The 27,310-nt window shown below is 42.4% G+C and overlaps 1 protein-coding gene across 3 annotated transcripts in view; it reads right to left on the reverse strand.

Annotated features, from left to right (window-relative positions):
• Nucleotides 1-27,310, reverse strand: part of PARN (poly(A)-specific ribonuclease) — a 162,668-nt gene that overhangs the window by 100,575 nt on the left and 34,783 nt on the right. For all 3 annotated transcript variants that reach the window (XM_035022310.1, XM_035022309.1, XM_035022312.1), the window contains exons 19-21: nt 8,531-8,586; nt 7,251-7,337; nt 3,868-3,942 (exon numbers count right to left, since the gene is read on the reverse strand). In XM_035022310.1, the coding sequence (XP_034878201.1) occupies nt 3,868-3,942; nt 7,251-7,337; nt 8,531-8,586 (218 nt within the window). The remainder of the gene's footprint in view (nt 1-3,867; nt 3,943-7,250; nt 7,338-8,530; nt 8,587-27,310) is intronic.

Below are 27,310 nucleotides of genomic sequence, written 5' to 3' on the forward strand. Positions count from 1 at the left end.
CATCGGGCTCCCTGCTCCGCGGGAGGCCTGCTTCTCCCTCTCCCATTCCCCCTGCTTGTATTCCCTCTTCACTGTGTCTCTCTCTGTCAAATAAATAAATAAAATCTTTAAAAAAAAAAAAAATAGGGGCGCCTGGGTGGCTCAGTCGGTTGAGCGACTGCCTTTGGCTCAGGTCATGATCCTGGAGTCCCGGGATCGAGTCCCGCATCGGGCTCCCTGCTCGGCAGGGAGTCTGCTTCTCCCTCTGGCCCTCCCCCCTCTCATGTGCTCTCTCTCATTCTCTCTCTCTCAAATAAATAAATAAATAAATAATATTTAAGATATTTAAAAAGAAAAAATCTTGATTAGACTTAGTACTATCAAAAGAAAAAGGTGTCAGGTAAGAAGAAATTTCTTAAATGTAAATTAAAAATTAGTCTGTAACAGTGCCAAAGAAGCCATTATAAGCTGCTATATAAATAGGCATTTAATGATTTTCCAATGTTACATTATTGATCTAACAGGCCTTCTGTTTCCGCTGAAATGAATAAGTAATTTGTTTAAGATAACATTAATAAAATATAAATAAATAAAAACATTAATAAAAATATAAAAAACAGATTTTACACTGTCTTTCAATGAAACACCTGCATAATTTTAGAAATCACAGCAAAAGACCAGAGACATCAGATACATTTATCCCATTTAAGAAGGCATTTCTAAGTCCTAATACCTTGAGTATCACTTACTCAGCTCAATAAACATTTAACATCCTCGCTAATGTCAGATGCTACTCAGAGCACTGAGACACAATGGTGAACAAGAGGTCTAGTCCCTGCTCTCGGAGAGTTTACAGTCTACCAGGGAAGACAGTCCAACAGGGTGTGTCAGTAAAGGATGCCAGGCCGGCACAGAAAATGGGACCCAATCCCCTGCACAGGGAATGGGGGAAAACAACCAGAGAAATGGATGTTTAAGCTGAGATGAGGAGGGAAGTGGGACAAAGCCAAGCTCTAGAGGAAGAGGATGGCAGAATCAAAGGTGGCTTGTGGCAAAGAGAAGTAGGCTCACAGGAACAGCACGCGCAAATGGCCAGGTATTTATGTGAAGAGTTGTCTTTCGGGGGTGCCTCGGTGGCTCAGTTGGTTAAGCAGCTGCCTTCGGCTCAGGTCATGATCCCGGGGTCCTGGGATCGAGCCCCAAGTCAGGCTTCCTGCTGAGCAGGAAGCCTGCTTCTCCCTCTCCCTCTGCCCCTCCACCCCCACCTTACCCCCACCCCACTGGTACATGCTTTCTCTCTCAAAAAAAAAAGCATTGTCTTTTGTGTAAGAGAGAATAGTGGAAACTTAGACTTTCCCAGTAAAGCGTAGAGAAAACAGTCATCTACTTCATCTAGGAGGAAAAAGGTAAAAAGTGCACGATTCCATCTTGGCCTCTTCCCTGTGTTACCCACTCACACAAACACTGAGTTACTCCAGCCACGGTGCGCTCCAGGTACTAGAGAAGGAGTCAGTGGGGAAGGCGATGGACTCAATGTTGCCTTCGGGGAAGCAACACACGTGGGCAAAAAATCACATGGCAGGTGCTTCTGTGGCAACATGATTCTGCAATGCAGCTCCCAGATGTCGGGTATCACAGACTGAAATACTGAGCTGGAAAGCTACCGTGTGAGGCATCTTTCAGTCATAAGTGAGAGAGCAAATCACTGGACAGCAGATGTGGTTTAGCAGCAATGTGAAAAGAAGCGCTGACACCCATATGCTTGTATTTGCAAGCAGACACCACCAGCTATCGTCTTAGAGATTTCCAAGCACTTTTACACACTCTCATTTGTACTGTTCACAGCAAGGGAGACAAAGCAGGTATTTTTTTTTTTTTTTAAGATTTTATTTATTTATTTGACAGAGAGAGACACAGTGAGAAAGGGAACACAAGCAGGGGGAATGGGAGAGGGAGAAGCAGGCTCCCCGCCGAGCAGGGAGCCTGACGCAGGGCTTGACCCCAGGACCCCAGGATCATAACCCGAGCCCAAGGCAGACGCTCAACGACTGAGCCACCCAGGTGCCCCCAAAGCAGGTATTTTAATAACTCCCTAGCATTTGTCAAGCCCTGCTCGTGGAGAGCCGAGCTCCCTGCTGGGCACTAAATGTCCGTGATCTCATTTCACAAAGTAACCATCACCGCCTCCACCTCTCAAAGGAGAAGCCTGTGGCTTAGAGAGTTTACGTAACCTGCCCAAAGACACATGGCTGACAGGTGGTGGGGGCAAGGTTAGTCCGCGGGGCAGTCTGGCTTTGAAGCCTGTGCATCTCCTTCCATCCCACTGCAGAGTTTCAATGTCACCCAAGTGTGACCAGCAGGAAGGCCAAACAGTGACGCTGAGCAGAAGGGGTGCAACCAGACCTCCAGCCGGGAGTTCTAGGTCCGTGTCCTTGTGGCCACAGGACCTCTCGCTTTGCTCTCAGTCTCAGAGTCCCTTCTCCCTCCCTGAAGTTATCTTTAGCTCTCCAATAATCAGTCCCTTTGGGTGCCATCTCAATGGTCTTTCCAAGGATTGTGGGGGAGTGGATCAGAGAAATATGCAAATACCGAAACACTGAACAAGTGACCGCATTCACGCCCAGCATCCAACACCAATTCTTGGTGTCACGTGCTCCCAAAGTACATCTCACACTGCAATCCACTATTAAATAACTATCGCAAAAGTTCAAAGCTAGGCCAAGCTTTATATATATATATATATACATATATATACACACACACATAATCCCATGTAATCCTAACAATAACCCCAGTAAGTCCATACTATCATCCTCAGTTTACAGAGATAAGCAGCAGCTTCTCAAGGTTTAATAACCTGCCCAAGGTCACACAACGATAGCTTGTGCAGCAGCATGATTCCAGAGCCTAAGCTTCTCACTACAACATAGCCTGTATTCCTGCAACGGTCACAGCATTAAGAAGAAACACCAAAATACTCTGATCTGGATGTGTATATTTATGCAAGTTTTCCCTATAATAATTACCCATGTAGTTACATTCTCAGAAATACAGTTTTAGTATGTGGCACCTTGTTAAATTACAGGGTGCCTGGGTGGCTCAGTCAGTTAAGCATCTGCCTTTGGCTCAGGTCATGATTTCAGAATCCTTGGATGGAGCACAGTGTTGGGCTCCCTTCCCAGTGGGGAGTCTGCTTCTCCCTCTCCTTGTGCCCCTCACCCTCATTCATGCTGCCTCGCTCTCTCTCAAATAAATGAATAAAATCTTTAAAAAAAATTAATTAGGCATATCACTTTATAATGTTATCCCTCTTACATTATCAAGCACCAGAGAAACTTGAAATCTATTTGAATAAGTAGCTGAACAACACGTATTTTAGTCAATAGCTTTTCATCCGAAGGAAATAGAACATTTTGAGATGGTTAATAACAAAATTATTTAGGGCCCAGTAAGAGATGTGGTGCTCCATCTTTCTACCATACTACTTTAAAAGCAAATAAAGTATCTTTTGGTTTAATGAAATGAATAGAGCACACAAACTTATAAATAAGTGGAAAAAGGATGGAGACAAGCAAACGGCAGTGTTCCCCATTCCTCTCAATTTGCTACTTCTAATTCTCCAAGCAAATCTGCAACTCGTTTTAGAAAAAGTGCCATGGGAAGGGAACAGAAAGGAGGTAAGTAAAGCAATGTACTACATAGTATACCTAATGAATTAATAAACTGGTCTTTTTTTCTCACCTACACATGATACTCACTAATTATCTACTTTATTTTAGAGACACAAACCAGGCAACAATGCTTGTGAATCAGCTGAGTGAACCCACAGTATAAGGAGGACGAGCTCCCACTTTATTAACATACAAAACAAATGTCCAAAGCACTTACCAATCTGCACTTGTTCGGGCTGGCTGAGAGAAACAAATGCTGATGTGTCATCAATCCAGGATATCTGAATGTTACCTGCAATGTTGAAGTAAAAGTAAAGGGAACATTTAGCCAATTAGATCACTACCAGACTTCATTTGCATATCTGATATATTTCAGAATATGCGTTAATTTCAACAGCGATGAGGTACTGGTTTAAAACGTGATCAAAATCTAGGCACCACAGAGAGCTAAAACTTGAATCTACCACAGAAGTTATTTCAGTGAACACTTCAAGAAAAGAGATAAGCCAGGAGGGGAAAAAAAGAAGCTTTAAAAATGTGCTTTAAAAACAAAAGAAAGATCCTTCTGGATTAAATCCTGGGGCACTTCATCTTTCAGCCCAATCTCATGCCAGAGCTGGCAATTTCTTTCCTATCAAGATCACAACAGGGGCACCTGGGTGGTGCAGTTCGTTAAGCGTCGACTCTTGGTTTCAGCTCAGGTCCTGATCTCATGGGTCGTGAGACTGAGCCCCATGCCAACCCCACATTGGGCTCTGCACTCAGTGGAAGTCTGCTTGGACATTCTCTCCCTCTGCCCCTTCCCCTGTTCGCACTCTCTCTTCTCTCTCTCAAATAAATACATAAATCTTTAAAAAAAAAAAAAAAGAAAAAGATCACAAAAAAAATCAGAGACCACATAAATTCAAAAACACATCTTTCTAAATTTTTAGAGACACAAACTTTGAAAATTACGAATGGGAAACATAAAATAAATCAGTGTAGCAAAAGGTACAAAAAATTCAACATCGGTGTCAAAGCCAGGTGAGGAAAACAGTAGAAGAGGAACAAAGGAAAAGAAGGCGTCAGAGAGAGAAAACCAAGAGAGACTAATAGAGAGAAGCCACTAAGAGGGGCAGAAAGCAGTCTAGTGAAACGGAACGATTTTCACATGAAGAGACAAATCTTAAAAAAAGGCTAACTAGGGGCGCCTCAGTCGTTAAGCGTCTGCCTTCGGCTCAGGTCATGATCCTAGGGTCCTGGGATCCAGCCCCGCATCGGGCTCCCTGCTCGGCGGGAAGCCTGCTTCTCCCTCTCCCACTCCCCCTGCTTGTGTTCCCTCTCTCGCTGTGTCTCTCTCTGACAAATAAATAAATAAAATCTTAAAAAAAAAAAAAAAAGAAAGGCTAACTAGCTGCAGACACAACAGAACACTGGAGAGCACTAGGGGCAAGGAAGGAGACGGGTGGCGGGGCAGAAAACCAAAGGGAAAGAAGAGGCCTAATTATTTGGCTACTGCTCTTCTTGAAAAAACATGAGAAGACTAGAATTAGAAGTGGGTCAACATCACTGGAATTTAGTAATAAAAAAATGTTTTAATTCTTATCAAAATTTTCAAAGGCTATGAATGCTTGCAAACTGCTCTCACTGTCATGGGACAATACCTCACTCCCTGCTGCACAGCAAGGTGCCATAATGACTTTCTCGATTACAAAGTCACTCCTCCACCTTGTGTATTTTAGATAAATAATAATAGTGAACATGGGCACCTGGGTGGCTCAGTTGGTTAAGCGACTGCCTTCGGCTCAGGTCATGATCCTGGAGTCCCGGGATCGAGTCCCGCATCGGGCTCCCTGCTCGGCGGGGAGTCTGCTTCTCCCTCTGACCCTCCTCCCTCTCATGCTGTCTCTCATTCTCTCTCTCTCAAATAAATAAAATAAAATCTTAAAAAATAATAATAATAATAGTGAACATGCCCTAAGTAGTTACTAGGTGCCACATACTATTCTAAATGCCTTCCATGAATCAGCGCATTTAATCCTCATGAAATGCTTATGTAGTAAGGGGTATCACCATCATCACTGTCATCGTCTCTGATGAGGACACAAAGATAGAGAGAGGCTACTTGTCCGATATCACACAATTGATTCTTTTTAATTAAAATGAAAACAAAATTCTACTCAGAGCATTCTACTTAATTTAGCCAATTAAAGGGTGACTACATAGGGGTAAGAACTTAATACAAGATGAGAAAAAACAGCAACAACATCAAAAGCTCTCAAAAGAAATGAGCTGTGAAATTCAACTGCATTTCTAGATCTGTATTTAAATTAAAAAATAGGACTAGAATTTCAGAAGCTGTTGAGACCGTCTGCAAAGACTAGGATAACTTTCCTGAAACATACCTGCTTTCACTTACTTTTCTAAAAATTAAGTCTGTAAAGTGTTTTGCTTATAAAAGCTAATAAATAGATGCTTATTTTAGAAAACACAGAAAAGCTGGGGCACCTACCTGGGTGGCTCCGTTGGTTAAGTTCTTGATTTCGGCTCAGGTCATGATCTCAGGGTCATGAGATCGAGCCCCTTGTCAGGCTCTGTACTGGACATAGAGTCTCCCTAATATTCTCTCCCTCTCCCTCTGCCCCTCCCCTCTTCTTTCTCTCTCTCCCTGTCTCTCTCTCTCTCTCTCCCTCCCTAAAAAATAAAAATACAAATACAAAATACAAAAAAGCATAACAAGGAAGAAAAAAAAACCTATCTAAAACAATCATTGATAATAGCACGAGGCCTCCTTTCAGTCTGATTTCTATACAAAGTATTAAAAAAATATTAGTTATATAGGAACTCTACTTTGTATCTGCTTTTTACACTAAATGGTAAAACATAAACACTTTACCATCTTTTCATAAATTCTTCAAATATTTTTTAAATGGCTACATACTACCCTGTTTTGGCGGTATATAAACATTTACTAAACAGTCTAATTACTGGCCCTTTAGGTCTGTGCTGTCTTTACTTTATCCAAGAATTTCCAAAGAGAACAACTTGAATATTTGTTAAAAAAAACAGGCACTGCTAAGACTTACAGTCAGAAAGGTCTTTATAAACCCTAATCAGAAGACGGTTCATTTCAACCTATCACCTGACCTGATAAAAAGGAATTAGAAGAACTGCCCTACCGCACACATAACTCATCTCTTGGCCCTCTCAAACATCTGCGTTCGTCTGCTTGGACTATTCAATGTCAAGCAGTGACCGCCTGCCCTTATGAAACAGACCTTCTCTCTGAATTTAATCTTAAAAATGATTTATTCTCAGACTAGGTTTATTTTCCATGGTCAGCAGTAAAGGCAGTCATAGCAACAGTATTCTGCTTTCCGTGGATTAATAACAGCACTCTATTGTGGGGTGCTATTAAAAGTGCCTCAGATCATGTTAGTACAAAGATACCAATATACCAAACCCTGAAAAATTCCATGAGTGAGACCATCTCAAACCCTTGCATAGTAATATTCTTTCATATCCAAGCTGAAGCTGTCATTCATTATACCTAAAGCCACCTGGACAGACCAAAAACATAGCAAAATTCTAAAACTACATATGGACTTATGATTTACTTACCAAAGGCACTAAAAAGCTGGTAAAGGTCGCTGGTTTTCCACTCTTTGGGGAAAGTCACATGGAGAACATGATCGCGTTTTGGTTGCACTATGGGACAAATTTTTGATAAGAGGTTGACAGCTGAAAAGTGAATGATACACCAGTGGTTCTTTAATGAAACTAATCCCCAGCTAACTTGAGGAATTGCTGGGAATGACTCATGATTACCAAACAACTCCTAAACGTATTTTTAGGAATGGCAGGACTCTGCCATCTTAGCCTCAACTTGGGCTCTGATATTTCCTAGAACCCACAACGGTTTGAACCCTGACAATTCTATGCAGACTATCTTTGCTCATGAAGTTTCAAGGGAATTAAAAAAAAAAAAAAGATTGCTTTGTTCAAGACATTTCACTAAGTGTTTTTCTCCTATTAATCTAGTTGTCCGCGTATTTAGCGCACCATCCAAATCCAATAGACTGAGGTTAAGGGGAGGCAGTCCTGAGTCAGTCTCGTGTTCTAATCTCAGACCCGCCGCTTAACTGTGCACCTCTGAGCAAGAGACCAAACCACTCTAGCTACTCGTGGCTATAAATTGGGAATGATGGTATTTAGCTTGCAGAACTGTTGCGAGAATAGTACATCAAAATAGAAATCTAATCTGGAATGCAACACATGTACTCCACATATCACTGCAATGACTATAATCATCAGGTACAGTTCACCCTTTTCTACACCCCTGTGGCATGGATTTTAAGGCAAATAAACCAAGGCTAGAAAGAGAGCAATGGAAAAGAAGAGTGGGACAGCGAGGAGGAGAAAGTAGAGAATAATCCAAAACAGCAGCAACCACCTCCCAAATAGACAGGCCTTCCAAGGTTTTCAAAGAAAAAGACGGGGGGAAGAAAAAAAAAACTCTACCCAACTCAAGTATATACATACTCAAATGACTGGAAAACAGAGAACTTATGGTTACTGACATAGCTAGCCATCTCAAAATTTACCGTGTATTTACAGGAAATTATGAATTTAGAGCTCTGAGTGAAAACGAAATAATGAAGAGAAGATATATACTCTTTTAAAATTCAACTCATGCATAAACTGGAAAATATAAATACAGAGATGAGTTAATCAAGACCCAAGGGCACCATTAACTTAAGCATACTATTCATATCAACCACAAAATCACTGCCTGTTTTTAAGTGAATGAAGCTCTTTCTTCAGTAATACTTTCCCTGTTATCCCTTCCAGACCACACACTTCAATGTGCAGATGCAATGAGAAAATAAAAATTCACTTACAGTCTGGTCCTTCCAAGTTTAGATAGGGAATATCCATGACTCTCATAAGAAATAACCTACAAAAAGAAAAGAAAAACAGGTAATGGGCTAACTTCTATGAAAAACTCAATATAGGCATCTATTAAATTCTTTACTAGATGCTTCTTATTTATATTACTCCATTTCTCAAATCATTTTAAAAAGCTCTTACGATTTGCCTCAAAGATTTTTTTCTCGAGGACTAAATATTTATCATAAATAGAAAAAAATCAATTTTTGGTATCCCCCAAACCTACAAAAGTTCCTGGCACTCAACAGCTACTCAATAAGTTATTAGCTAAATGAATGAAACTAGTACAGAGTCAAAACAAAGTCCTCTGCAGGTCTGCTCATTGGTCAAGGGAGACTGAGAGAAAACAAACGTTAAGAATGCTAACCATCTCACAGATGTCTGAACTTTTCCTGCAAATTATAAAGGGAACCCCTATGATTGGTGTTTTGTGAGCTGAGAATCACAGCACAGATTTTTTTTTTTTTTATTTTTTTACTGAAATGGAAAGTCACTGGATAAATACCAATCTTATTGGGTGAATTACACAGTCTGAAATACGATACCATCTCTGAAGGGCATGCTATTACTGTCGTTTCAAACATATTAAAAGCACAAAGCAAAACAACACTTGGTAAAGAAAGCTATTCACTGATACAAAACATATAGTGGTCATTTTATGTATACCTTCCAAAGGAAAGGATACAAAGGCTCTTAAAAAGGAGTACTTGTAAATTACAACTCTCTGTAATGCCATTCAATTTTTTTTTTTTAATTTGCAAGATTATGGACAAAATATCAGGCATTCTGTTGTGTGCAAGATGATTTTAATAAGTTTTACTTAGATGACATTACATTGTGCGTTTCTGGTAGATTCTGCATTATACAGAAAATTAAAACGGCAATCCAAGAGCCCAACAAGCAATTAGTTTGGCTTCACTGACCCACAATTAAGGCACATTATTAGCAGGCATTCAAAAGCTAAGCAGGGCATGATCTAGTTTACAAATGGAACCATCAGTGTAAAGAACACTGTTCGGTTAATGCCAAAAAAAACGAAGTCATGGTACTCTGAGGTTTAAGAACTTGTTGCCTGGCCTACAATTTAATCAACCAAATCCTATGGCTAAGAAACCAATTTTATTTTTAGTTCACTAACTTAGGCTCAAGCATAATGTTCTGGTTCTGGGATCCGTTCTACCCAATTCAATCGATAGTACTGGTAATGCCGGAAGACACTCAGACATACAGAGCACCCAGCACAAAGGAGTTTCTCAGCGATGGCAGCTAGGACTACTGCCAACCAGAACCTATGAGGTTATTCCTGGGTGAAAAGGCTCAGTATTTTTACGCTTCATAAAATTTCCAATTTTCCATTTAGTAAATTTAGAGATAGTCCCCAAATTCTAAAAACCAAATAAAATTAAATTAATTAAATAAAATTATTAAATTAAATTAAATTAAAATAAATAAAAACCAAATAAATTTAAAAAACACCCTTAATTTAAAAGTTAATGGAACATATCAAGCACCATAAAAATAATTTAAAGTTTTTACCCTAATTTCAACAGAGGAATAAAAGCTGAGTCGACAATTTGTTCTCTGATATTTCATCTGAATTTCACCCCTGACTAAAATAAGTAAAAATCTGTTCTTAGCTAAAAGACTCAATAGATTTTTTTTTTTTTACAGTTAATTCCACACTATCTTGTTTGCTTGTTCATTGCTATACTGTCAAATACCTCCAAAATCAAAATTGACCTTAAGGTTCAATAAGATGGGGGGGGAGGGCCAGTAAATTATAGTTCATCATTTCAAAAGAGTATTAAACAATCCAAGTAACTATAAAAACTTCAAAACATTTTAGGATTTTTTTTCTACTTCTGTAAAAATGACATTGGAATCTTTTTTTTTTAAGTTTTTATTTAAATTCCAGTTAGTTAGGGGCGCCTGGGTGGCTCAGTCGGTTAAGTGGCTGCCTTCGGCTCAGGTCACAATCCCAGCGTCCTGGGATCGAGCCCCGTATCGGGCTCCTTGCTCAGCGGAGAGCCTGCTTCTCCCTCTCCCTCTGCCTGCTGCTCCCCCTGCTTGTGCTCTCTATCTCTCTCTCTGTGTCAAATAAATAAAATCTTTAAAAAAATAAAATAAATTCTAGTTAGTTAACAGTGTTATATCAGTTTCAGGTGTACAATATAGTGTTTCAGGGCTTCCATGCATCACCCAGTGCTCATCACAAGTGCACCCCTTAATCCCCATCACGTATTTCACCCATCCGCCCCCTATGCCCACCCCCACTCTGGTGACCATCAGTTTGTTGTCTAGAGTTAAGAGTATGTTTCTTAGCTTGCCTCTCTCTTTTTCTTCCCTAAAGCTCATTTGTTTGTTTCTTAAACTCCACGTTTGGGTGAAATCATATGGTATTTGTCTTTCTCTAACTGACTTCACTTAGCATAATACTCTCTAGTTCCATCGTGGGAATGCAAACTGGTGCAGCCACTCTGAAAAACAGTATGGAGGTTCCTCAAAAAGTTAAAAATAGAACTTCCCTATGACCCAGCAATTGTGCTTCTAGGTATTTACCCAAAAAATACAGAAATACTAATTTGAAGGGATACATGCACCCCGATGTTTACAGCAGCATTATCTACAATAGCCAAACTATGGAGAGAGCCCAAATGTCTATCAGCGAGTGGATAAAGAAGATGTGGTGTATATACATAATGGAATATTACTCAGTCATAAAAAAGAATGAAATCTTGCCAGGGGCACCTGGGTGGCTCAGTCATTAAGCGTCTGCCTTCGGCTCAGGTCATGATCCCAGGGTCCTGGGATCGAGTCCCGCATCGGGCTTCCTGCTCCGCGGGAAGCCTGCTTCTCCCTCTCCCACTCCCCCTGCTTGTGTTCCCTCTCTCGCTGTCTCTCTCTGTCAAATACATAAATAAAATCTTTAAAAAAAAAAAAAAAAGAAATCTTGCCATTTGCAACTGGATGGAGCTAGAGTGTATTACGCTAAGTGAAACCAGTCAGAGAAAGACAAAAACCGTAAGATTTAACTTATATGTGGAATTTAAGAAACAAAACAAGGGAGCAAAGGAAAATAAGAGGCACAAACCAAGAAACAGACACTTAACTATAGAGAACAAACTGATGGTCATCAGAGGCTCCAGAGGGGAGGTGGGAAGGATGGGGGAACAGGTGATGGGGGTTAAAGAGCGCACTTGTGATGAGCACCGGGTGAGACATAAAAGAGGTGTATCACTATACTATACACCTGAAACTAATATTACACTATATGTTAACTGGAACTTAAATAAAAACTTTCTTAAAGGTCCCAAATTTTATACTATGATTACAGCTTTGTAAAATATTTATCATTAAACTAAGAAATAAAAATACCCCTCCACCCCCACTAAAAAAAAAAAAAAAGCCAGACAAAGATTTTGGGAACCTGAGTTTCGTTTTTTAAAATTCCTTTTACTATTATTTTTTAAACTCAAAAAAGAAAATAGGGGCACCTGGGTGGCTCAATTGGTTGAGCGTCCAACTCTTGGTTGCGGCTCAGGTCATGATGTCAGGGATGTGAGATCGAGCCCCGAGTCAGGCTCTGCACTCAGCACAGAGTCTGCTTGAGATTCTCTCTCTGCTTCTAGCCCTCTCCCTGCTCATGCTTGCTCTCTCTTTCTCTCTCAAATAAATAAACAAAATCTTTAAAAAAAAAAAGAAAGAAAAGAAAAGAAAGGCCACCAGAACTGAGAGGCCAAGGGGAAATAGAGACTCTTTTAGAGTCACATGACTAAAAATGCCAGTTAAATCTATCTCATGTATCCTGTGCACTATCTTACCTGTTGCAGGGAGAGGAATATAAGGTAAAATCACATGTCTGAGTCTGCAATTGCTTGATTTCTTTTTTTAAATATTGTTTTATTCCTAAAATCATGGGACCTCACGAACAAACTGAGAAAGCCTATCATCCTATAAACAGCAACAAGAATTACACTTTTAAAAGGAGACCTCCCCAACTGATCTCACCATGTAAGTGTCTCAAAACTTTTTTTGAAGGGTATCTTTTGTCACCCAACAGACAATTTGTTCTCTGATATTTCATCTGAATTTCACCCCTGACTAAAATAAGTAAAAATCTGTCCTTAGCTAAAAGACTCAATAGATTTTTTTTTGAGTTAGTTAATTCCACAATATCTTGTTTGCTTACTCAACACTTTCACTAAATAGAAACCCCTTTCAAATAAATTATTAATAGCACTTCTCACTCTTCTCCAATGCCTCCATGTCTGGGCTTTAGAGAGAAATGAACAGCCCCAAGCCCTGGAGGAACACGCAAACCAACTGTGTATGTGCCTTGGCAGCCTGTACCTCTGGAGAAAGCCCTGCAATTGGGAAACCGACCCTAAAACTGGAGCTGAGCGTCACTGGAACTGAACCAAAGTCAACTCCCCAGTGGCCTCCCACCCCCGTATGCCAGGCTGTCTGCAAGCCGCAGCTCTGGTCACATCTCTGCCCTTCTGAAGTAAAATTACAGCATTTCGTTATGTGTATGCCTCCTACAAACTGGCTATCAAAAGGCTGACACCTCCCGGAGATGATCTGATGAAAGACTTCACATATGGATCGTCTGAGCAACAGTGTTCATTCTCACACAGGAAGGAATGCACTGGGCAAGCAGCAATGCTGATAAACACACGCAAGGGTGCTCCTTCCCTGAGAATTGTACTGACGCATGCTCTTACAGAGGCCTTCCTCTGCAGATATCAAAGACACTCGAACCAACACTTGCACAAAACAGTACTTCTATTTTAGTAAAGATTCAAGATGGCTGTAATTCAGTGAAGACATGACAGGGTGGGAGTCTTGCCACATTCCCACAAGCCTCCTTGAAGAAGTATTATTTCAGCGCTTATTGGCTAAAAGGGTTGACACTAACTCTTCAAAGATTAAGATTAAAACTTTTATTTAATACAATCGCCAATTTTACACCAGGATTCTCTCCTAAGAAACCGTAAATTCAAGTTCACACCCTAGATGCCTCGAAACAAAGTTTACCCTTTTTGGCGTCTATCAGGTTTTTAGTTTCTACAGTTATATGACTGATGATGCCGTTAATCTCTGTTACCTAACATGTCTGGAATGATCCAACAGTAAAGCACAGCAAACTCTTTTGCTCATCAGACTAGGAGACTTCAGGTCAGCCTCTTTAATGGGTTACACAGCGTAAGCTGTGCACAATGCGTTTATCTCCGAAGAGTCCCCCATATGCTGCGTGGCACTCACAAAAAGCCATCCGCCAACATCCTTTTCAGACCTGGGCAGTATGACACTGTGGCCTAGACTGTGTGAGAAGGCTTGCTGGTCACTGAAGAATTCCATTCCAGATATAAAACTTCTTAGGAGCCCAGACTCTTGAGCCCTTATGAAAATGCGGTTCCCCAGATCAACAACATCAGTACCACCTGGGAACCTGTTAGAAATGCAAATTCCGGGCGCCTGGGTGGCTCAGTTGGTTAAGCGACTGCCTTCGGCTCGGGTCATGATCCTGGAGTCCCGGGATCGAGTCCCGCATCGGGCTCCCTGCTCGGCAGGGAGTCTGCTTCTCCCTCTGACCCTCCCCCCTCTCATGCTCTCTCTCATTCTCTCTCTCAAATAAATAAATAAAATCTTTAAAAAAAAAAAAAGAAATGCAAATTCCCAGGCCCTACCTGAGACCTGCTGACTCAGAAACTCAGGAGACTGAGAATCACTGAGTTAACAGAACACGAAAAGAGTATGTTCAATGTTGTGCTGCCATTAATAATGATTAATTAATCAACCGGCATAATAATGACCAATATGTTGTGCCAACTTCTCCAAAAAGCATTAGTCTTAATGATTTTTTACATTAAATGAGTCTGGCTTAGAAAAACACAAAACTATCAAAACAAATACCAAGGACTACCTCAAAATCCAGGAAGCAATAACTTAAGTCTTCTACCACTCCCTGAAACCAGGAGCTCAACTGTGGCAAGCAACTAGCTTCTCTGCAAGAGAGAAATTGGGGGAAACCACGGCTGACCACTATGGTTCTTGTTTTTAAGGAGACAGAGAAAAAAGATTACTAATACCACTCTCTTGGCAACTCATTGCAAAAGCCCAACCTGGTTCTGTGAATTGGCTTCAAATGATCACCTCTAGCATCACACATTATTTAGCACTAACTCGGCACCAAAGACCAGCAAATGCTTGCGTGATACCACGCACAACACACTGAATCATATACCTCTCACCTTATCAAAATTCTCTGACCTTACCAACAAGTTTCAGACACTCATTCTGGCCACCACAAAGCACACAAGGCTGCTCTAAGAACTACACTAAGATCAAAGGTCATTCTTTGATGACACAACAGCTTGCCTTGGACTATGGCTTATCTGAACCATTCCCCAGTTGTCTAGTGAATAAAAAGGGATTGCACAAGGATGCCAGTGTTAACCCATTTTATGCAGCTAAGTTCAAAAAACACAGAGGGCAAAAGTGATATTCAAAAACGCACACAAGAAGTCCCGAAGGTGATTCAGGAACACTATTCACAAGAGGCTCAAATCTCTGGGAACTGAAAAGACCCTGACAGTTCTTTAAAATTCTGCATTACCACATCTATGTATAAAATCAATGATTCTACTCGGAAATGAAAGAAAATATTTAATTCTGCTCCCACAGCAGCGTGCCTTCTGGTGCTATGTCCGAAGGCAGAGAAAGAGAGCGAATCAGAGTGGTGTGTCAATGGCCGCTTGTAAGAAGCAACTGGCAAAAAATGGTCAAGCCCGTTGCAGTGCAGGGGAAGTGCTTACTGACGAGAGGTCAAACCACAAAGGTTAAGTTATGTAAGTGGACCACGCTATAGCCACCCGACAAACCACTGAACATCATCCACATGACACTGGCCACTAGTTTTAGTATCTTCTGAAAATTCACTATTGTATTTTTTTTAAGTTACAAAATCATAGAACTAATATAATCTCAATCAGTAAATGAATTATACTAATCTCAATTAGTAAATGAAACAGACACAGAAAACACACTGCTAGGACATTCATTAAAATGAAGGGATTTTGGGGGAGGGGCTGGTGGAATTATGAGTGGGTATTTTGTGTTCCAATCAGAAAAAAGTACACATATTTTTTAAGTACAAAATTCCTGAGTAAAATAACAACATTTATCATTATATGTTCAGCTTATTTGATCCTCTGGTGTCTGCAGGACAGGTAGATAAGCACTGGCCTCATCATACCAGGAATGAGAAAGCAGGTTTTTCCAAGTTCAGTGGCTTATATGTGGCCAGAAGGGAGCAGAGGCAGGACGGAGACCCGAAGCTTCTCACTACTAGCTCTACAATAAAGGCCGCCCCCGCCCCTCCTTCTGCTGGGTGCACCTCTCACAGTTGGCTTTTAACCTGAGCTGTTTCCAAAGCCTCGATGTGAAATGGTGAGCCTGGAAGAGTTCCAGCAGGAGCATCCAGGAACAAGTCAGCTTTTTAGTCCTCAATCACTACTGAAGCCCCTAGTGGGTGTATGTGCAGCAAGAGCTTGAGATACGAGCCTCTAGAAACGTTTTTGTGGGGGGAATGCTCTAAGGGCTGATTAAATCATAGCAGAGCCCAGACACACAACATGAGGCTGCCATTTGAGCAAAAGCTTTGGGTAGGCTGAAATTTCAAGGCAATGGGAATGACAGGCAGCAAGAAAAGCCTAGTGCCTTTCTTGTCAGAGATGAAAGGGACAAGATGAAAGGGACCCACGTTTGCGGTACAGGAGCTGCTACGCTGGGGTGCATGGGCATCGGGCTTCCCAGGCACACCTGCCCCACACACTGTGATCACCCTCAGGAAAACCAGTGAATCGGCACATCCCAGGTTGGGAGAGATCTAGAGGTGCCTGAATATAAGAGTGTATCTTAGGCGATGTCAGATCTGGGCACATACAGCCAGGCCTGAATGATCCGGAAGGATTTCTAATGTCATGGCAAGTCTGCATAAAGAACAACAGTGCTTATCTGGTCTCCTTCCCTGGCAAAAAGAAAAACCTGAAGCCACGAGACTCTTCTTTCTTCCTCCTAGAAATGCACTATTTCATTCGACGAGCAAAAATTTGCATTTGTTCATCTGCTTTCTTCCAGACGACACTTCTGTTCCTAAAAAGCTTTATCTCAAAAAAAAAAAAAGAGAGAGAGATTTCCAAGTAAAACTGCATTCCTCTCACACCACTGAAGACTGGGATATAGAGAGGTGGAGTAAAATCTCATCTCAACACAATCTGAGCAGTGAATTAATTTGAGGCTCACCCCAAGTCCCAAGCCTTCCCAAGGAAAACTGAAACCTTTAATGACTGCCAGCCCTACTGTACTTGCAAATGGTCTTGGTACTTCCTTCAGGGCACAGCAGTAAAAGCACTTCATAAGAACCTTGTATGCAAGGGCTCATCATTATACATATTTATGTGCTATAAAAAACTAATTTTATCATCCAGGGTAGGAAGCATACAGACATCTCTCACAAAACAAGCTCATTTATTTTGCTCACTAAAGCGCTTGTATAAAATACGAAGGCAACCACTGGCCGGAGGGGACTTACTGTGGCATCAGTTATTTTAATGTCACCCAGGCGGGGGGCACACAGTTTTCAGTGTAGTCACTTGATGTTTTGACAAATAGAGCGTTACCCGACATCTGTCCTGAAGCCAACCCGTGGCCTTTCTTAAACAGATACAACACTAGACACAAGGGGAGGGGGGAGAAAGAAAGAAAACCAGCAGCTCATCTGAACAATCCCCATCAAATGAACCATATCAAATTACATCAAATAAAAATGTTAAACTAAGCATTATACAAAGGCAATGTCTGCACAGCCTGTGAAACAGCAGACTATAAACTGTCAGGGGAACCCAGCCCCACACAATCCGCTGGTTGGAGTCAACATCTTTTACGACCACTTGCTCAGGCCAAACACCAAGAGAAAAGGAAATCGATGAAAGATACTAGCATCATCTCCTCAGAAAACGTGCAACCCACCGCAGAACTGTCTCTTTAGAAACTGGGTGCTTGGGGGGAAGAAACCATTCCCGGTCGAGCACAGACCTGGGTTATCCCTGACTCTGCCATTTCTGAGACCCTCGGCAGACAGCCTTAGCTTTAAAATGGGGACAATACTGGGGTGTCTGCTTGGGAAAGCACATGACTCTTAATCTCGGGGTTGTGAGTCTGAGCCCCACACTGGGTGTAGAGATTACTTAGAAATAAGATCTCCAGGGCGCCTGGGTGGCTCCGTTGGTTAAGCGACTGCCTTCGGCTCAGGTCATGATCCTGGAGTCCCTGGATCGAGTCCCACATCGGGCTCCCTGCTCGGCAGGGAGTCTGCTTCTCCCTCTGACCCTCCCCCCTCTCCTGCTCTCTCTCTTTCATTCTCTCTCTCTCAAATAAATAAATAAAATCTTTAAAAAAAAAAAAAAAAAGAAAGAAGATCTCCAGGGGCGCCTGGGTGGCTCAGTGGTTAAGCGTCTGCCTTCAGCTCAGGTCAGGATCTCAGGGTCCTGGGATCGAGCCCCGCATCGGGCTCCCTGCTCAGCGGGAAGCCTGCTTCTCCCTCTCCCACTCCCCCCGCTTGCCTTCCCTCTCTCGCTGTGTCTCTCTCTGTCAGATAAATAAATAAAATCTTAAAAAAAAAAAATTAAGTTAAGGCTCTTGAGAACATTATCCTGGACTACCTAAGGGGGCCCTAAATGCCAGCCCAAGTGTCCTTATGAGAAAGAGGCAGAGGGAGGACACACACACACACACACACACACACACACACACGGCGGAGGCTACAATGTGACCACAGAGGCAGAGATCGGAGAGATGTGGCCAGAAGCCAAGGACTACCAGCAGTCACCAAAAGCTACAAGAGGCAAAGAACATACTCTTCCCCGGAGCCCCGGGAGGAAATGCAGCTGTGCCGACACCTTGATTTCAAACTCCTGGCCTCCAGAACTGTGACGGAACAAACTCCTGTTGGTGAAGCCACCAAGCCTGCGGTGATCTGTTAGGGCAGCCACCACAGGAAAACTAGTACAATACCCTACTGTAGAGGAGGCGAGCTATTTAAATATATATCCAGGGGTTGACTGATGTTTTTTTTTTTACCTCTACAAATTACTTGTTCATCGTCATGATAAACAAGTCATGAAGCCAGGGGGAAATCTATCTTAAAGTAACCAGAGCCAACACGAGGCTGGAACAGCTCAGCAGGTGCACAGCCCCTGTAACACCCCCGAGGCTAGGCAAGCCAAGAAGAGGTGTACGCGGTCTGTGCCCTTGAAGATTTCTTTAAAAAGCAGCCTTTTGAAAAAGCCACAGATGCAGCTCGCCTAATACATGTCTGGCAATCGAGACTGCAAGGTAGAAATTAGACAAGCAAAACCAGCTTGAGGCAAGCATCCTCCTTCCTGAAGAAGTCATGAAAACAAGCACTGGTTCCCAGTCTTTTTTTTTTAAAGACTTTATTTATTTATTTGAGACAGAGAGAATGAGAGACAGAGAGCATGAGAGGGAGGAGGGTCAGAGGGAGAAGCAGACTCCCTGCCGAGCAGGGAGCCCGATGCGGGACTCGATCCCGGGACTCCAGGATCATGACCTGAGCCGAAGGCAGTCGCTTAACCAACTGAGCCACCCAGGCGCCCCGCACTGGTTCCCAGTCTTAAGAAGCCAGACTAAAGGCCTGAGAATCATTCAATGTGCCCTGGACTCATCTGTCTTTTGCCTTTCTGAAAACCAGTGTACTACAGAGCTTTCAGGGTAACCAAACCAAGTCAATTCTTGGCGATTCCTTCTATCCTAGTAACTTGGGGAACCAAAAGTGAAGCGAACATGACTCAGGCTAAAATAAAGGGCTTTGGCTAAGGCATGTGAGTATGAAATACATCCTGCGTACTGGGGGCAAATACATTCTGCAAACCAGGGAGAAACCTTCTGGACTCTGGGAGGCTGCTCTAAGCATTTGCAATGCTGTGATTTTACTCCTCATGGCGCTGGACTCCAAGATTTGCACAGTCCAGAGAAGGATGAAAATGGACTCCATTTTTTATAAAAGGCATACTTGTTGGCTCTCTATGATTAAAAAGTAATGTCCACAAGAGCACCACAGTCCACTTCTAATCAGTTCAGAACGAGTGGTAGACTATGCTCCCCAGCCCTGGTGCAAAATCCATTCTGGGTAGAAGCGAAGGGGCAGAGGACATCACCCCTTCATTCAAGAACCGCAAATATAAAATTAAAGGATGGGGCACCTGGGTGGCTCAGTTGGTTAAGCGGCTGCCTTCGGCTCAGGTCATGATCCTGGAGTCCCTGGATCGAGTCCCGCATCAGGCTCCCTGCTCGGCAGGGAGTCTGCTTCTCCCTCTGACCCTCCCCCCTCTCATGTGCTCTCTCTCATTCTCTCTCTCTCAAATAAATAAACAAAATCTTCAAAAAAAATTAAAAATTAAAAATTAAATTAAATTAAAGGATGATACCACTACCACGTTGTTGGCAAAGCCAGCCAGCCGGCCACGGAAGGTCCCACAATCACCACCATCACTGTCTACCTCCATCCTGCCTCCCTGAGCCCTCGGTTCTGGGATCCCCAGGGGCTCCTGTGGCCAGAGGCATGCACAGGGCACTGCTACTCCTGGTGCAGACAATTGAAGGAGACTGTGCCCTTCACCTCGCTGCCTTACCAGCATCCTAAGGCTCAAGACACACGAGTGTGACCGGCACACGGGCAGAGAGTCTCTTCTTCTCATTCACAACCCAACCTCGCAGCAAGACCTTTTTCATTAAGACACAAAGACACTCAGGCAGTGTTTTCTTAAGGGGATTCCAGGTCGCTGTTCTCTATAAAAAGGATTTTATCGGCATCCTGCACTTCTGCCTCTTTCCTGCTCGCAACAGAGACTGCCACCCGGGAAAACCCGGCTAAGTACACACAGCCCGCTTTGTTCATCTACCACTGCCCCCAGTACCAGGAAAAACGAGAATCACATTACTTTCTGGGAAGTTCACTGTGGTGAAAGCCACAGCAACTAGACTCCACAACACGCTACACCCCGTGCTGACCGGCCTAATCGAAGCTTCTCTGCAACCTGAGGTAAAGCCTCCCAGGGGGCCATTTATGATCTGCGTTTCACAGATGTGACAACCCAGCTTCAGAGAGGATGAAGGTCCCACCCGAGGGGCACGACGGCCCAGGCTGAGGCCTCTGCTCTACCCATTATGCTTCTGCACCCCTGCACACAAGCAAACCCCAGCCAAGGTCCTGGCACAGCTTTGCAACCACACATCTCAAGGCTTATGTGCCTAAGAAGTGATCTCAACCTCAGACGGCGACCAAAGAGAAGAGGAAAATGGTCCGGATGTTTGCAAAGTATCAGTCGTTCTCACAGATTAAGATCTCATGGAAGCAGTGAGTTGCTCAAAAAGGAAGAGCTCACAGAAGGACAAATGTACAGAGACCGAAGAAAAGTAGATGAGAGGTTCGCAGGAGGTGAGGTGGGGAAGGAGCAAGGAGTTACTGCTTTATGGTTACAGAGGTGCTGCTTGGGGTGAGCAGGAAGTTCTGAGGACAGAGAATGATGATGCTGGCACAGCGCTGTGAATATCATTAGCGCCCTGAATCGATGGGGCGCCTGGGTGGCTCAGTTAAGCGTCTGACTCTTGATTTCAGCTCAGATCATGATCTCAGGGTCGTGAGATCGAGCCCTGCGTCGGGCTCTGTGCTGGGCACGGAGCCTGCTTAAGATTCTCTTTCTCTCTCTCCCTCCCCCTCCATGTATTCACTCTCTCCCTCTCAAATAAATATTTTTTTTTTAATGTTGAAAACGGCAAACTGTATGTTACACATATTTTATGATAATTTTTCAAAAGTAATAATGTCATATACAAAAAAAGTTGAACTGTACATTTTAATTGTGTGAATTATTTGGTATGTGAATTTACATCCCCATAAAGCAGTTAAAAAAAATAAAAAGAAACAGCTTCCAACAGGTTTGCCAAGTAAATGCCATTTCTTTCCTCCCCTCTCTCAGTAAAAATCTACACCTGGAAGGGCTACACAGCACAAACACGGAGAAACCACCACAAGCCTCCAAGGGCAAAACCAACAAGCAAAAAGAGAAATCGCATGCAAATCTTCTCCCTGAACACCATTTAGTTACAAGCCGCCTTTCCTCCCCCCCCCCCCCCCCCTTTCCGATCCAGGCTCCTGATTGAATAGGAAGCCCCTCCTTCAGGTTATGTGCAGTACAAAAGGTATGATTAGGCCGCCTGGGTGGCTCAGTCGGGTAACGATCCGACTCTTAGTTTCAGCTCAGGTCCTGATCTCAGGGTCGTAAGATCGAGCCCCATGTCAGCTCAGCGCAGAGTCTGCTTGGGATTCTCTCTCTCCCTCTCCCTCTTGCTCCTTCCCCACCCCTAAAAATAAATGGGTAAATAAAATCTTAAAAAAAAAAGTTATGATTATAGGATGCCTTCTGTGAAGGCACAATAGCCGACCGTGTGCTCCCGGCATCTGGTCAGAGATGCACATCGTCAAAGTATAAATGTCCCCAAGGCAGTGGCAGCAGCGCCGGGCTGACCGACAGCCACCTTGTGCCAGGCACTATGCATTTTACAGACATGCTTGCATGTTACCCTCACTACAACCCTATCGATTGGGTATGAACGTTCTCCGTTTACAGATGAGGAAGCTGAGACACAGGGAGGGTATGTAACTTGCCCAAAATGGCACAGGTGTAAGAAGTGGGACTGGGATTCAAACCCAGACACCTGACCACAGAGACCACAGCTATCCTATATTACATGATACCCCAAAGTGAAGCCATTCTACTGGAGAAGCTAATCAAGTGATTTAAAAATGTTAAATGCAGGGCGCCTGGGTTAAGCGGTTAAGCGGTTAAGCGACTGCCTTCAGCTCAGGTCATGATCTCAGGGTCCTGGGATCGAGCCCTGCATCGGGCTCCCTGCTCGGTGGGAAGCCTGCTTCTCCCTCTCCCACTCTCCCTGCTTGTGTTCCCTGTCTCTCTGTCAAATAAATAAATAAAATCTTTTAAAAAAAAAAAGTTAAATGCAAATGGAACCAGTTCCGTGGACGGCTGTGACATCCCCAGCTGCACCTTACCCACGGCACAAACTGTGTTGTAACTCTTGCTTATGTTGGGACCATGGAAGGCTCATGGTGGGGAAAATCACTGTAACACAACAGCGGACTTACTTTATACCCAACCCAAACAGTGCGTAAAGACCCATTTGACCCATCACCCAGGATGCTAAAAACCGACAGCAAACACTGGGAATCAGAACAGATTGGCCTCATCCTCCCGTTATTCCAGCACCTTCTGTATGAGGGACCAGCAGGAGAGGAGAAGAATACCACTCTCGAGAGACAAGCAGGGTCTGCACTTGCAGACACGTGGGCTCAGGGCCAACTCGCTAGGGACCTGTCACTCCACGCGGCTCGGCAGGAATGGCGATTGCTCGTCAATGGAGCAAACGAGTTTTGCTCTCCCCGTGATCACTGCAAGGGCCGGGAAGACAGGAGGTATTTTGTTTTCTTATGATCCTTCAGTTCAAAATCTCTCTGATGTCAAACAGGACACACATGCCTATATTATGCCAGCACATGACGGCTTTCCATGGAGGAAAAGGGGAAAAACGCGGGTGCTTTAGTTCAGGTATCGTAATGATCCCTCCCCCTCTATGCTGATCGTGGTTACATGTACCTACAGAACCTTCTGTAAACCGCTGTATTCGTCTGAATGAGAAAACTTTCATAAACGATCCAAACCAAGGACAGCTTGTTCCGTTACGTCCCAAATGGACGCACTTCATCAGCACCTGATTTCTCATAAGCAAACACTTAAGAGGTGGGTACCAGCAAAAGTGAACCCTTTATATTTGTTCCAATTTTATATCCACATGGTAACGAATTTTCTTCCTGATCATGAAACTAGAAACACAAAACACATTCCACTACCACATCTACTTTTAGAATCCACCGGCATGTTAAATTCTCTTCTGTTTCAAGAAAGGGAAATAATAAATACTGGGCAATGTCCTTTAGCATCTCGTGCGATATTTATAACTTCTGTGGGAGGCGAATAATTTTATCTCCATTTTATAGAGGAGGAAACAATGCGTCCAAGAGTGTATCACTCCTTCTTATGGCTTGTCTCCTCACCTCCAGCGCAGAGACAACATCCAGCAATGTCCATCCCAGGAAGGCCTAGATTTCTACAGGAATCCTGTTCCTACACAGGACACTTGGGCCAAGACCAAGATGGCCATCCTCTACGGAGAACGGCAGGCAATTCTTCCTTTTTTAATTCCCGTGCTTTCAGAGATGACCCAAAACAAGAGACTTGCTCATTTCCTTCCTCTTTCTAAGAAATGAGGTAAATAGAAAATAACCTTCCCAAAAACCTTCAGAAAAGGTTATCTACGAGAGAGTTTAACCGACACAGATGACTATTAATAAAACATAAGGCAAAAGCCTGATTTTGTGCTTCTCTGGTACGAAAAAAAAGAAAAGCAGAGAGTATTTTTAGCTCTTTCCAGCCTAAAAGGATTTGACCGGAGGATCTTCTCCAAGGCTGGTTTTCCATGCATTGATCAAAACTGACCAAGGTTATAAAAGAAGGTAAATCACTTCCTGCCCAGAGAGCCTACAACATAAACGAAGGGTACATTCCACACACAGCCAGTCCTCAGCAGTGGTCTGATCTGGATTTCTATTGCTCAACTCCCTTGCGACGACGTTCCTTCTGATTCCAACAAAGGAAGGAGAAATGTAGGAGGTACCCAGGCCAGGAAAGAGACAAAATGGCAGCATGCAAAAACAGGACATTCTTCTAGGCAAATATGGCTCAGAAAGCACCTTATACTCCATGTGGTCTTTGCAGATCACTCAAAAGCCAGCTGTCTTGGGGATTTCTCAATAGCTCTCAATACAACTTCCCAAAAAGGCATAACTAATGCAGCCAAATGCTAATTCAGAACAATGCAGAAATAGGTGGAGTTTATTTCCCCTTCAAGGTTTACTTTCTAAACATAAATCTGGTAAGAGAGGAACAAAAAGTTATTTGCATATGTAGGCAGCCTGATTTCCACTCAAGTTTATGTTGGACTATGCATATTTGGTTAAGCTCATACTGAGAAAAGGCTGGTGCCAAACAAACTCTCAGAGAAATTTACAGACTTTTCTAAAATCAACCACTTGAGAGAATGTTGATGGCCCTTTCTGAATGTTTCTCTACAAGGGTAATCTTGAAAAAAAAAAAATGACAAAATCAAGGTTAACATCACAAATCAAACCTGCATGAAGTAAGAATGAGGTCAGTATTAACACAGAAAGAGATGTTGAAAGGTGCAAGTGCTTTCCCCAATTTCTAAATGGGTTGAGAAAGGATGACCACATTTCATAATGTATACAGATATCAAATCACTATATTGTCCACCTGAAACTAATATGATATTGCATATCAATTATTTTTCAAAGAAAAAAGGGACGACTGTACTTGACCTAGCTATTCCAATGTAGAATAAAAATAGTTCTTATTTTGCATTTCAAATCCTGCTGGACTTTTTTCCTTCAGAGATGAAGAAAATATTCTTCCTTTACAGATGGAAGGAAAAATGGAGCAAAAAAATCAAGAATTTTCAGGGTGATATCACAGGAGGATTCCCAAATCTTCAACTATTTTTGGTATGCATCTAGGTTTCAGGGGGAAAAAAAAATGAACATTCCCAATGTAAAATGAAACTATGTGTTTACTGTTCAGTTCTTCTGAATTGTCTTGAATATTATTAGTAATAATAAACTGGTCTATTAATACATAAAGTCTTTGTTAAGCTTCTTAATTAAAGCTAATTTTGATTGCTCTTCATGTTGGTCACACAGGTTAATGATAAACTAAGATGCAGCCTATTATCGAACCAATTTGTATCCATCACCTGATTTTATAAGGAGTTGATTTCAGTGGAGAAGCAGGCTTGTTGTTTCAAATATTTAAAAATGAGGGGTGCCTGGCTGGCTCAGTAGAAAGAACATGCAACTCTTAATCTCAGGGTCGGGAGTTCAAGCCCCATGTTGGATGTGGAGCCTAGTTAAAAAAAATTTTTTTTTAATTAAATATTTAAAAATGAGTAAACACGTCCCAGTTGAAAAATACTGTTGAACAATGAATGGACTTAACATCCTGCACATAAAAGTGCAAGGAGCGGTCATGATCCGAACAAAAATTAGGGTCACCTGCACGTTCCACGGTCCGTGACATAAGCTGTCCTTCCAAAGTTTTACAAAGATAAACACTACCCCCAAAATAAAAGTGAAGAGCTAAGAAAATCCTGTTACCCATAAGGAAATGGACAGCAAGGATTCAACTGTTAGCTTCTAGAATTAATTTTCCATGCCAAAAAAAATTCAACTTTGTATCCTTATCATGATGCACACTGAGTAATGTATAGAATTGTTGAATTACTATATTGTACACTTGAAATTAATAGGACACTATGTTAACGATACTGGAATTAAAATTAAAAACTTAATAAAAAATTCAACTGTATTTTCAATATATACTATACTGTTTTCCGTTCCTCTCTGAAAGATGTTTTGAAAGTCAAACACATTTACCTCTGAACTTCCACAGAAAAGAACAAAGATTAAAAAAAAAGAAGAAGCCAGAGTGTGATAGACTTACTAACTCAGACTACACAAATTCCAAACCTGTAGGAATCCAGATGTTTGGAATTAACATCTGTCTCTGCAGCATGTCACCTAAGTACAAGCACTCTGATACTACTATTTACATAGACATCCAAAGGAGTCAGTGTTCTTACCCAGAAAACACTGATAGGATTATAAAGTGCTGCATATAATGTAAGGAAATGATGTAACCAAGCCAACGCTGAAACGGTTCTTTCTCCCAGCAGTAATGACCCATGTGGGCGGCCTTGTTCTGTCTGGCTCCCCCAGAATCTCCTAGAACCAATCCTGTTAAGAGAGCTGGGGTAAAGAAGGTTTAGGGCTCTGGCACGGAGCCCAACTGTGGCCAGCTTGAGGATCACATCTATAACTTTCGTCTCAACCGTGCCAAGAAAGCACAAACCACACTTTGAAGTAATCATCTTGAGAGTCTTTGAAAATGCTCTGAACTTAGACATCTCCCTAAATCACACAGACTTCTTGCAACAATGAGTACATGAGCAAGCTTTTACTTCACTGGATCCATTCAGATGAAAGCTTGGGATAAAACGACAATCAAAACTTCTCCACAGATTATCTTTAAAAGCCATTTGTGTAGCCAACATCTTCTTAAAAAGAGTACTACTTAATGGGATAATAATGCAAGTATAAATAATAACCTCACGTGTAAAGTATGTTAGCAGTGTTAGGTCCAACTACATACACACACACACACACACACACGCACACTCACGCACACAGTCTCCCTTGCACGTAATTTAAATGCCAAAACCACCAGTTCTTTGTCTTGGAAAAGATGCACTACCTTTGGCAGTGTTTTCTTTTTTTTCTTTCTTTCTCTCTTTTTTAGCCAATATATTTAATAAGTCATTTCCCAGAAGGTCAATTTCTGTTTTCGAAAAACATCTGAGTCACTTGAGATGAGAAATACTTTATCTAAAAAATGCACCACAGCTCCCGATCATCCCTACCTGACATCCCAGATACTGGGCTCTTC

The sequence above is a fragment of the Mirounga leonina genome, unplaced genomic scaffold (genome assembly GCF_011800145.1).
Source record: "Mirounga leonina isolate KUSES-001 unplaced genomic scaffold, KU_Mleo_1.0 Mir_175, whole genome shotgun sequence".
Taxonomy (NCBI): domain Eukaryota; kingdom Metazoa; phylum Chordata; class Mammalia; order Carnivora; family Phocidae; genus Mirounga; species Mirounga leonina.